Source organism: Benincasa hispida, chromosome 2 (assembly GCF_027475165.1).
Source record: "Benincasa hispida cultivar pf3 chromosome 2, pf3_genome.v1.1, whole genome shotgun sequence".
Taxonomy (NCBI): domain Eukaryota; kingdom Viridiplantae; phylum Streptophyta; class Magnoliopsida; order Cucurbitales; family Cucurbitaceae; genus Benincasa; species Benincasa hispida.
Genome location: NC_143479.1, coordinates 59,035,007 through 59,047,331, shown reverse-complemented (window position 1 = coordinate 59,047,331; position 12,325 = coordinate 59,035,007). Strand labels below are relative to the sequence as shown.

General features: G+C 28.7%; 1 protein-coding gene across 4 annotated transcripts; it reads right to left on the bottom strand.

The window, feature by feature from the left end:
- Nucleotides 1-1,901: 1,901 nt before the first annotated feature.
- Nucleotides 1,902-6,877, bottom strand: LOC120072271 (uncharacterized). 4 transcript variants are annotated; one of them, XR_005480402.2, is made up of 4 exons: nt 6,653-6,813; nt 3,269-4,170; nt 2,437-2,520; nt 2,171-2,311 (listed from the first exon to the last, which is right to left on the bottom strand). XR_005480402.2 is itself a non-coding variant. In XM_039024712.2 (3 exons), exons 2-3 carry the CDS (start codon nt 3,732-3,734, stop codon nt 2,085-2,087), a joined length of 693 nt encoding a protein of 230 aa, XP_038880640.1. In that variant the 5' UTR covers nt 3,735-4,170; nt 6,653-6,865; the 3' UTR covers nt 1,902-2,084. The 4 variants fall into 4 exon arrangements, 2 of the variants coding, with proteins under 2 accessions (XP_038880640.1, XP_090167536.1); XR_016528034.1 differs by having other exon boundaries at nt 2,172-2,311; nt 2,431-2,520; XM_039024712.2 differs by lacking the exon at nt 2,437-2,520 and having other exon boundaries at nt 1,902-2,311; nt 6,653-6,865.
- Nucleotides 6,878-12,325: the final 5,448 nt, after the last annotated feature.

Genomic DNA, 12,325 nt, shown 5'->3' with positions numbered 1-12,325 from the left:
GTCACTTCATCACAACATTTCAAGTTCTAATCTTATTTTAAAATTCAAAAGAACTCCTAATTTTGAAATGTTTACAAAATAGAAAAGATAATATTGTGAACTTTGGAAGGAACAAAGACTTTTCTAAATAAATGGCCTCTCCAGTAGAAATCTGGATTATATTTTATGTTTTTAAATTGACTGAATACAGTAAATATGTGTTTAGCAGATAACTCAAATTCTATTTCTGAAAATTATTTTCGGGTTATGTGACTCAAATAGTGCTAATTTTGAAAACAATATTTTTATGTTTCCTTTATACCTAGATTTTGAATATTAAATTTTAAAATGCATAGTTATATTAAATAAAGGTAAAAACATTTAGAAATACAATATTTCATGTTATATACTTAGGTCATTCTTTAAAAATATAATATGTATTACATAATATATTATAAATTATACAACATTACAAAATAAGAATTATATACATTTTTAACATAAATCATGTTCGTAAATAAATTAGCAATAGTATATTGTCAATAATAGTGTGGAACTACAACTACAACATACGGAGGGGAAGAATTTGGATTGTGACATAAATTTTGAATCAATATACTTTTTAAAGGGTTTATAAATACATAAAATTAAAAACTAATGAAATAATAATATAAATCATCAACTACTCATGAAATATTTTTAGGATTAAAGTTTTGTTGGCATGCTTGTATGATTCAAAATAATTTATTTTCCTCCTACAAAAATAGCATAAATGTTGTTGTTAGAGTAAATTTGAGAATAAATCCAAACAAAAACTTAAAGATATATATCATACTAATAGCTTTGTTTTTTGTTTTTTTGTTTTTTGTTTTTGTTTGTTTTTTTTTTTTTTTTTTTTTTTTTTTTTTTTTTTTTTTTTTTTTTTTTTATCTTTTGAATCTATCAAATTCAATTAGGTTGTTCATCAATATTGTTGTCCTAGGTAGTTCTCTTAACACAATGGATAGTTTTCTTTGAAAAATATTTAGTTATTATGTAAAGTCATGTACTATTTGTATTTAGTTATTATGTAAAATCGTGCATGTGTTTGTGTGAATTTTAGTTATTAAGAGCAAAAAGGAAATGTAAAAATTCTCTCTTTATAACCTATTTTAATATAGTAAAGATAAAGATATTTGTATTTGAATATTTTAAATTATAAATAAATAGTAATATCGTTTCAATATAATATCACTTTTAATTAACTTGGTCCAGTTAAACCAAACCAATTCGATTTGGTCCACTTCAAATTTTCAATAAGAATTTTCAACCCTTTGCTTGTTTTTGATTTTTGAAAATTAAGTTTATAAATACCACTTTCATTCATAAATTTCTATGAAATTTTTTTATCCGTTTTAAACTAATATTCTACAAAGGCCAAGTTTGGAATACGAAAAAAAATAAAAGACAATTTTCAAAAATTTGTTTTTATTTTCAGAATTTACTAAAAACTCAAATGTTCCTTTAACAAATATAAAAACCACCATAATTGAAAAATTGAAAGGAAACAAGCATAAATTTCGAAAACTAAAAATAAAATAATTATCAAATGAGGGCCTAAGCCCCCCATTTGAGAACTATTTACTTTTAGTTTTTAGTTCTCGAAAATTAAGCTTATAAACACTTCTTTTATTTTTATTGTTAGTTATTTACTAATGTTTTAAAAAATCAAGCAATGTTTTGAAAACTAAATAAAATAATGTTTGAAAGCATGTTCTTGTTTTTGAAATTAGACTAAGAATTCAAATGTTTTTTTTAATAAAAAAAAGGCTATAGTAAGAAAATTAGACAAAAAAAAAAAAAAAAAAACAGTAAACAAAAAACAAACATCATTCTCAAACGAAGCCTAAAAGACCTTACTAGACACTTAAAAAAAAACAAAATGACTATCAAATGAGCTAATGTTCTTTGAATTATGTTACATAATTGTAACAAACCTACAAGAAGATATCATTCTCCTACAAAAGAGTCTTAAAAGAAAATTTTACAGCAACTGAATATATTTACCTGGATGGGCTCTAATCAGTTATGAGAGAATAAACTGATAGAGAAACAGCATCTCACTATCAATTTACTTTTTTACTAAAACCTAACTTTTCTCTCCAACCACTAACCATCCACTGGTTTGGTTCTTGCTGCTGATCTTCCAACATGTTCTCAGTAACTATGCTAGTGGTATCTACCATAAGCGTTGAGGGGATTTCAGTAATAACTTCACTATCACTTTGTTTTTCTACTTGATCATTCTCCAGTTGATCAAAATGTTTCTTCCTTGCACTTGCAAACATGTAGGCTGCAATGCATGAAATACACATCAGTTGCAAACTAATGCTTGAAGTTTTCTTTAGCACAAAAAAATGTGGGTGGAAAGAAGGGATTTAAATTTCCGATCTCGTGGGAAGGAGTAGATGCCTTAACTGCTGATATATAATCCAAATTCCAGCTAATGTTTGAAGTTAGTAAGGTAAATTCAGTCACGTGCCCAGTGGCTGCAGTAAATGTCTGGTGTATACCAAATGAGCGAATTTTATTATTGATAAAAAATTATCAAAACAAGAATACAATCTCTCTATTTATAAAGAATTGAAAAGTAAACTAATCCTAATCCTAATTGATAAAAGAACCTAATCCTAACCCTAATAAACCAAAGAATCTAATCCTAATCCTAATCAATTAAGGAAACTAATTCTAGTTCTAATAAATCAAGGATTTGATCAAGATACCCTAAATTACTCTAATCCTACTACATCATTCTATCTCTCCCAAAAAATTTCATCATCGAGTTTAAAAAGAAAATGAAGGTAAAAATAAAAAGGTAAACCATTTGAACGGAAACAACTTCGAAAAATTAATATCAACGACATCCAAATTGCACAAGTTGAACCAAGATTTGTCTTTTGAAATGGAATAATTTTTTTAGCAAAATCATCATAAATTAGTCCAAGAATTATGTTGTTCCAGAAATCCATTGCCAATATAACCAAGTCGGAAGAAAACCTTAGTAAATTTGACTTGGGTTGGGCCATATTGATTGTAGTGGGTTTAAGTATGGGCTGGTTTGAAGGCTTCAATAAAAGGAAATGGGCTCTAAATTGGAATTGGGTCTGAGGTTGTTTTAGGTTCAAAAAGTATGGGCAATGGGTCGGTTCGAAAAAATGAATATGGGTGGAAAATTGGGCCAATTTGGCAAAAAGAATTTGGGTTGATTTTGCAAAAAGAATACAACTAGAAAAGTCGCAAAATAATTCACCTAGCATTGCTTCATCTTTTTCTCTCTTGTAAACGACTGCGAATGGGATGTCAATCGGCCTCCGATGATCTTCTTCGTCAGCTACGCAATCTTTTTCTTCTTCTTCTTCTTTCTTCGTCGGATCTGTCAGTTCGGCCATCTCAGCCTTGCCACCAATTTCGCCAGAATACCCACATTTTTTCAATTCCAAATATGTCATATCCCACGTTGCTTCACAATTGACTCGAATTAGGTTTTCAAGTTTCTTCAAATAAGTTTGCCCATAGGTATTTTCTTCTTCTACCTCTCCGACGTCGATTTCAACATCTTTAATGTTGTGATGAGATTTGTGGGTCGAGTCACTTTCCTCCATTTTCGACGTCGATTTCCTTTCCAATTTGAGTCGCGCAGGCTCCAATTCGAAAACAGTTTTGTAGTCGTTGTATTCCTCTCTTTGAACTTGTGGTCTGCGAGCTTTTCTGTCCATACCCCACTCCCTATTCTCTTCTTCCTCCTCTTCTTCACTGGATAGTTCTTCAAATTGTTGTTGTCTCCTCTGATAACACCCCGTCTTGGTTGTTCTGGAACATGACTAAGAGGTTCTTGGACGTTTCTTGGAAAGATTTGAGATTGGTAGGTGTTTTGTTGCCGTTCTTGATCACCAAGATTCCTTTCGACTTCAACTCTTTGGGTAGGGTTTACCAAATCTTGAAGTTGTTTTTGCCCTTCAAATAATTGATCCAACCGAAGAGAAATTTTTTCTAGTAACTTCATGATATCATCAACAGAACCTTCGACCGACTACAAGCATTTGGTCGTAGTGTTCGATGATAGGACGGTGGGTGTCTCCGCCTCTTTATTTTGGGAGGTTTCAGCCATAGAAGGCTTCGTTCCCTCCATCAAGCCTAGTTGATCTTGATGCTCTGATACCAAATGAGTGAATTTTATTATTGATTAAAGTTTATTAAAACAAGAAGACAATCTCTCTATTTATGGAGAATTGGAAAGCAAACTAATCCTAATCCTAAATAATAAAAGAAACTAATCCTAATCGTAATAAACCAAAGAATCCAATCCTAATCCTAATCAATCGAGAAAACTAATTCGAGTTCTAATAAATTAAGGATTTGACCAAGATACCCTAAATTACTCTAATCCTACCACATCAATGTATCTTTGACTGAAATTCTAGTTTGAGAAAAGAAAGCAAAGACTTTTCATTGATAAAAGAAAAGGTGAGTAATGCTTAAATTACAATGAAATAAAATAAAACAAAATATAGCAATTATAACCATTACAGCTAAATACAACCAATAATTGCACTCAGAAACAAGTTGAGGCCCTTCGTTATCAGCCTAGTAGAGAGTATAAATATTAAACGACAAGCAAAGAGAGGGAGTGAATCTTCCGTTGAACTTTCCAACTTCAACAATCTAGATGCAAGCCATTCTTTTACCGGATAAAGAACAGAAAAATCTAGAAATCCAAACAAACTTCCTCTTTCAGCAATTGACAAAGGAGACAGACCACGATAAAGATTCTGCAACCCAATGATCAAAGGCTGAACCATTGGGCAGTAACACAATTCTGAAAAGACTTGGTAATCTTGAGGTCAAAACCAATATCTCAAACGAAGGAACCTTCCAATTTGAAAATCTACTGCCAATACCAGGTTTAAAAACAGCAATAGAATCCACAATGTAACCAAGCCTAGGAAATACTTATCCAATGGCTCCAAAGACTCAAATCAAACTTTCAAGTTTCTAGCACAATATAATGAAGACAAGAAGAGAACTATGATCACTTCAAAGAGAAGCACAGGACAGTGTATGGCAAGAATTCAGATTCAAGACTCAGTAAAATTTTCTATGTTTTCCAGGAAAGGAAAATGGAACAGCTGATCTTGGTTATTACCTCCTCATTAATGGACCAATTATCAACTAACTCAAACCATTGGACAATATGAGGAATGAATCATCTAAAGTTGTACTTTAGATGAGATATTGAAGAGATTACATCTTCCTCTCTCTCCTGCTTAAAGTAATTGTCCCCCCACCATTAATTTGAAATTTTAAAAGATCATGCAAAATATATGTGCATTGGACAGATCTAATAAAAAATAAATGTTGCACGCCTTCCCTGAATCTCAGAGTGGTTATGAACCTGACTTGAGATGTTCTATATAGAGAAATGAGAATCCTTTTTCCTGATTAACAAGAACGGCCACCTTCCCAAACTGATTGATACCAATTCATAGACTAGTCAGATGGAGTATTGTGTGACTTGGAATAGAATAGGCATTCCTACTCACTTTTATTTGGGTCTCTTAGTTAGAAAACCACAAGTTTAGGTCCCGTTTAATAATGATTTGTTTTTAATTTTCTACGTTTTAACTTTATTTTTGTTTCCTTTCAATTCCCATACAATGGATTTTAGTTTTCTTTAGGAAGCATATGAATTCTTAGTTAACTTCAAAAACAAAAATAAGTTTTTAAAATCTATTTTGTTTTTATTTCCAAATTTTAGTTTGGTTTTTGAAAACCGTGATAGAAAGTATACAACAGAACAAACAAGCTTATAGGTAGAAGTAGTGTTTACAAACTTAATTTTCGAAAACCAAGAACCAAAAACCAAATGATTATCAACCGAAGCTATAATTTTTCAAGCTTACAACACTTGTAACCTAATGAATGTCCCTCCCTTGTAAAATGAGATTAATACCACATCTTCAATGAAACCTTTCGTGCTGCTTAGAGTCACACTCTAACTAGTGAAGTTCAAGAACAGTGGAGCATATAGAAGGTAAGATCGGAACTGGAGGAACTAAGAAAGAACAAACACCAATCTTTACTTGACAACTTTTATGCATGTGAAACAACAATAGTGTAGTGGCTAAAGTATCACATCATGAGAGTACTCATTCAACCAAAATAGACACATTTTGTCAGCAATCTCATCTTTGGAATGGAACATAAAGATCAGGTCATATTGACTTCAATAGTACTGCGAGCTCTCATGCATTTCCCTCTATAAATATCGACTTTGTACATTACTAATCCCCTATCTCTCAGGCTTTACCTAATGTAACTGGAATTGGAAGCATGAACTAATGCCATTAACAACAAACAAGGAGATTCCACAAAACAATCACAGCAGTAGCATCAACTAGCAACATATTTTACAGCTAAACAAAGAAATTCATCCCAGTCATTACATCAAACACCTGGCCTGCAAAAACTAAAACATCGAACATTCAGGTTGTTTTCATCACAAACTTTATTTTTTCTTTTTCAAGAATCATTTCAAGATCTGGGAAGCTAAAGATCGAGGTTCGGATTAAAGAAAAACATCCCATCGAAGAATGCGAGGAAAAAGGAAAATGCAGGAGGGGATAGTAGGGTGAACCTGAAAGGGCGAAATTGGAGATCAATAGAACGCGCCAGATGACCTTGAAGCGATTGGGTAATAAATCATTGGGAGGTAAAGACGAAGACGAAGACGAAGATGGCAGTGGCGCTCGTGGGTCCGTCATTGAAAGTGGTGGAAGTTGAGTGATTGGCAATGGCGTTGCCTGAGCGCTGACTCGGTCTTGTGTGTTTTCTTGTGTGTGCGCCGAGCAATGTTCCTTCGGTCTCTTTCTACGATGTGATATGGTTATACGGATACGATTGTGATACAATAATTTGTTATTTTCTAAAAAATTAAGATATATTTCTAAAAAAACGAGAATACTTATGTACTTTTTCGTCTTTAATATTGATATTGGTTAATTAATTTAAAATAATTATAATAATTATAATTAATTAAATTTCACTATTTTCTGTCAGTATTAAAATTTTACTTCATAATTATTTTAAATTGATTAATAGATATTAACGTCAATGATTAAAAGTGAGTATTTAAAGATAAATTAAGGTTAAAAGTGTAAATCTTGATACTTAGAGGCTAAATAGAAACTAGATCCAAAACTTAAAGAATAAAAAATGTATTTCCCTCTTTTTAATTTTAATTTGATTTTTTTTCCATTTTTCACAAAAGGGGAAAATATGCAAGCCATAGTAAAAACACTTTCAATCTTAAAATTTCATTCTAAGTTTGATGGCTTCAATGAGGAACCAAGAAAAGGGAAGGAAAAAATTTGTAATTTTTATGATAAATTATCATTTTAGTATCTAACGTCCCTACTTAATAACTATTTAGTTTTTTATTTTTGTTTTTTTAAATTAAATATATAAACACTACTTTCAACTGCAAGTTTCTTTTTTTTATTATCTACTTTTTACCAAAGGTTTAAAAAACCAAGTCAAAATTTGAAAACTAAAAAATTAGTTTTTAAATTTTTTTTTCTAAAAAAAATGGTTAAAAATTCAATAATGGTACTTAAAAAGAGACAAATTACTATAAGAAACGGAGAGAAAATAAGTTTAATTTTCAAAAATACCAAAAACAAAAAACAAAATGGTTACCAAATTGAGTTTAAACGTTAAAATTTATTGTGTTGAATACACGAATGTTTAATCTTGTGTCGGTTAAGTCCTTATATGTTCAATTTTTCAAAAAAAAAAATTAGTAAAATTAAATTTTGTTGTCAAATAGGACTATAAATTAGGGATGACGAGAATAACTCAATTAGCATGTACTATCAACTTCAAGGGTTAAAAAAAAAATAGAAATGACAAAATTGTCCACTTGCCCCCAACCAATTGGGTTAGAAAATCTGTGGTTTTGGAGGTGAACCCCCGAAATGTTAATTATTTATTTTTAATGCACATATATAATTTAATTTAATTACTTTTATGTATTTATTATATTTAATTCCATAATATAATATTTTAATTAATTTTATAATAAAAATGTTAGATTTTTTTAAATAAACGAAACAATAATACTACCAACTTTAACATAAAAACATATACAGTTTTAATATATTTTCCAATTTAAATTAATTTTTAGTTAAACTAAATATAAATAAAAATGGCAAAAGAGGTTTTTCTTTGTGAAGATCCAATCCTGATCGGGTATTCTTTGACCTCGACCTTGATTTTTCGAAAGGAAAAACAAGATGGGACGAAGATGGAGAATGCGTCCACGACCCCTGCCATCCATACCATAATCTTTCAATTTGTATGTTAACATTTTCGTGTTAAAAACTTTAAATACAACAAAGACAACCAGACATAAAATTAAAAGTTATGAGATCTATTAGATTTTTTTGGAAAAAAAAGTTTAGGAATCTATTTTGCATACAATTAAAAATTCATGTAGATTTATTAGACATTTTTTAAAACTTTCATGGATTTATTAGATACAAACTTAAAAATTCAAGAATTAATGTTGTTTGAAATCTTTTGACGAAACCTAACTATTAATGTTCTGACATATAAACAGGTCGTTTTTGGGACATAAAATCAAGAATGATTTCGTCACGTAACATTAAAGGGTCGTTTGATTTAAAATTTATAGATATCTTGGAATTAAAGATGACTGTGTTTGGTTATGTATGGAAATAAGAATAGGATATATAGGAATGTGTTATAATTATAAAGTATAAAATTAATCAAAATTAAATTCAATAATTATTTTTTGTTTGTTAATTTATTTTTCTTATATTAAGTAATTAAATCAATTTTAAGTCATTAAAATTTAATGAAATTTACCCACTCATCAATAATTTTTTTTTTTTATATTACACATTTATATTATCAATTTTTATTATAAAATATTGATAATTAATTTAAATATCTATTTTCTTTCTTCTTTTTTTTGTAGTTTTGTTAATTGAAGAGTTAATTAGCTAATTGTTTAATGTCAATTATAAGCCTTATATATATACAAAAGAAGTTAATATAAACTAATTGATTTGAAATCATCAAATAATGTTTTTAATTTTTACAAAATAATTATAATTATAGATTAAAACTAGAAGTACAAGTGTCAAGATTGTTTAATTGAAAAAAATTAACTTATTTTATTATTAGTTAATTAATTTATATTTTTTAAAGACTAATTAATAATTTTAATAACTATATTTATGATATTAATATATATTAGCCATAAGAAGAGATTTAAGCAAATATAATTATGGTTATTCATATATTTTTAAAAAATTATGGTTTTTCATATCAATTCATGATAATAAAATAAATTATCATATTAGCATTATTATTAATAATAAAATTAATTATATATGTAAATTATAATTTTAATTTAAAAATATTTATAAAAATTAAATAAATTAACCATTGGAAATGGAGAAACCACATCTATTTGGTTGGTCATGAAAAACCTCAATGAGAATATGAAATGCCTTGAAATAAGATATTCTCATTCTCAAGGTTGAAAACTTGTATAAAACATGGTGATAAAATATCATTTTTTATTCTTATTAACCAAACAGGCCATAAGACAAAAACTAAAGGAAAAGTCACTCAAAGTGTCACTTTAACATTAAATTACTAATTAGGTCAAACATGCTTACTTTTAAAATTCTTATGACTATATCATGGAAAAGAAATGTGTACTTATTAGAATAGACAAGAAATATCAAATTTCATAATAAATTGAAATGTGATTTTTAGATATATTAATAAATAAATAATTTTTACCAAACATCCTTGACAAAGATTCTCTCAATCTCCTATGACTAATTTTAATACATTAATCCTAAACAAATCCTAAAATAGAACTTGCTTTATCAACCTAAACTCAACAAACATTAATATGATTGGTGCTGGCATTTTGCGTCTTTGCTAGTCCATTCCTTTGGTATGGGCACATCAATAGACTTAGAGATCATGGCCTGTAAGGATATTCATATAGATGTGATGTCGATTCGAGTACACTATGATACCTAAGTTAGTACATGGAGTATTTAGCTCGGTCAAATATAGAAAGAATCAATTATTCTTTGAGATTGATGATATAAAGTTATTCATAAGACTCGTCATCTACTTTTCGCTTGGGACATGTGTAATGTCGATAGTGTTAGAGTATGTGTGGGCCTTGAGAGATTATAGAGTACTAGCTAGTTGGCGAGCTCAACAATCAACTTGTCGAACTTGGCTGGTCAATCCAAAAATGGAGAATTTATCTTTTTTTTAGGACTCTAGAATTCTTATGCGGGCTTCAATCCTCATTCGAATTTGGATCTTACTTTGGACAACCTTAATAAGTTTTACTATTGTAATTGTTTTTGGAACACACACAAAAACAAGCACGATCTTTCTTTATTTGTGTTTATAATTCAAAATTTTCATATATTTCTAAAAAGGAATCTCTCCCTTTGCATAGATAAATTAACCATCATACATATGATATGAGATATCATATATTATTTTCCTTTTCTGTCGTCCCATCTTTTTGTCTTCCACAAAGGGACCACCTAGCAATTATGATCAAATTTCAAAGACTTATGTTTACTCTATTTGATGAGACCAAGTGAATAATTTTTTAAAATACATGAAGTAAAAATATACCTTTTTCCAACATTTAAATAAATAAGCTTCTTTTCCCCAAATTTGAAATTTTCATATTACTTCCACTCATTGATGTATTCGATGTGTCAACTTTTATTAGGTTAAATTTGAGATTAGATTTCAGATTAGATTTAAATGATTTGAGGATAATTTCATGTGATTTCAAAATCATCAATTTAGTTTATATAGTTAACATTTAATTTTAATAAAATTTGTAAACATAGCTCAAACTGATATTAACATGTACGATCAATCTCAAGGTTCGAGGTTCAATTTCCCACATCTCACATATTATAAAAAAATTTGAATAAAATTCAAGTTTTAAAAATACTCATAATTTCATCTTATAATTTGCTTAATTAAACTTCTCGAATGGTTCTTAAATTGGGCTTTTTCACTTGAAAATTTTACTTTTTTTTTTTTTTTTCTTTTTACTCAATAGTAAACTTCCAAAGTTAATTAAATAGAAAATATGAGTTTATTGTCGTCACGTAAAAAGTATGTCAATACAAGAAAAGTAGAGACAAGATTTATGACCTTAAAAAATTGATAATCAAATATAAATAGGAAATGTAGTAGAGAATCAACATAAAAATTTACGTAATTCACTCATAGTGTGTTAACTACGTTAATGGACAGAAAAAGAAAGCAGTTTAGTATTAGAGAGAAAATACATATTACAGAGTCAAAGATGCTAATAGGATTCAAGAGCTTATATAGTAGCGTCAGAGATCTCCGAGAGGAAGATCGAGAGAGAACGAAAAGTGAGAGTGAAAGAAGAGCGGGAGAGCAAGACAACAAGAAGCAAAATAGCCAGAGCGAGAGGCTCAATTTGTGTTCACGATATCTATTTCGATAATTTTATACCGATATGATGTACGTAAAATAAACAAAAATTTAAAAATTTAGAAAGTAGGTCAAATCTTATTCCAAGTAAATATTTTGTATAATTAAGAAAGTAGATCAAATCTTATTTCAACCGATATTCGTAGGAATTATCTCAAAATAGGAGGATGGAAGGTGTCAAGACATGATAGGACCATTTTGAAAAAGATGAGGAATAGAGAGGAGAGGGCAATGCTGATCTCTAGGTGTTTTTTCATTAAAAAAGAAAAAAAAAAAAAAAAAAGCTGTTTTTTCCAGTTTTTTGTGTCATCACCAATCACCATCCTCTATTGCCTTTTAAGTTTCGGACCAATCCTTTCTCCAATAATTGTTTTTTGAGTAGGAGAAATATATATGGAAAAATTACATTTCTTAATATCCGAGTTTTGAATAATATGTGTATTTAGTCATTGAGTTTTTGAAATATACGCATAATTTTAGTCATCAGTTTTTTAAGAATAGATGCATATGGCCTCTTAAGTTTTCAAATGTTCATTTTAGTATACAAGTTTTTAAGAATACGTTTAAAAGGTTCCTCCTGTATTTTTTTTTTATTCTTTTAGATAATAATATGACATTTTAAATTAGGAAAATATTTTAGAGAGAAGATATTTTTTAAAAAAATTATCTCTTCTAATTTAAAGTGTTATATAATAATTTAAAATAATTTAAAAAAACTACTTCAAGAAAAATTTGAGAACTAAAAAGGTATATTTTG

Coding starts and splice junctions, on each gene's coding strand:
- LOC120072271 (XM_039024712.2), bottom strand. CDS start 3,734: ATGGACAGAAAAGCTCGCAGACCACAAGTTCAAAGAGAGGAATACAAC. Junction 2,312..3,268: donor AAAAGATGAAGCAATGCTAG/GTGAATTATTTT, acceptor CATGCATTGCAG/CCTACATGTTTGCAAGTGCA.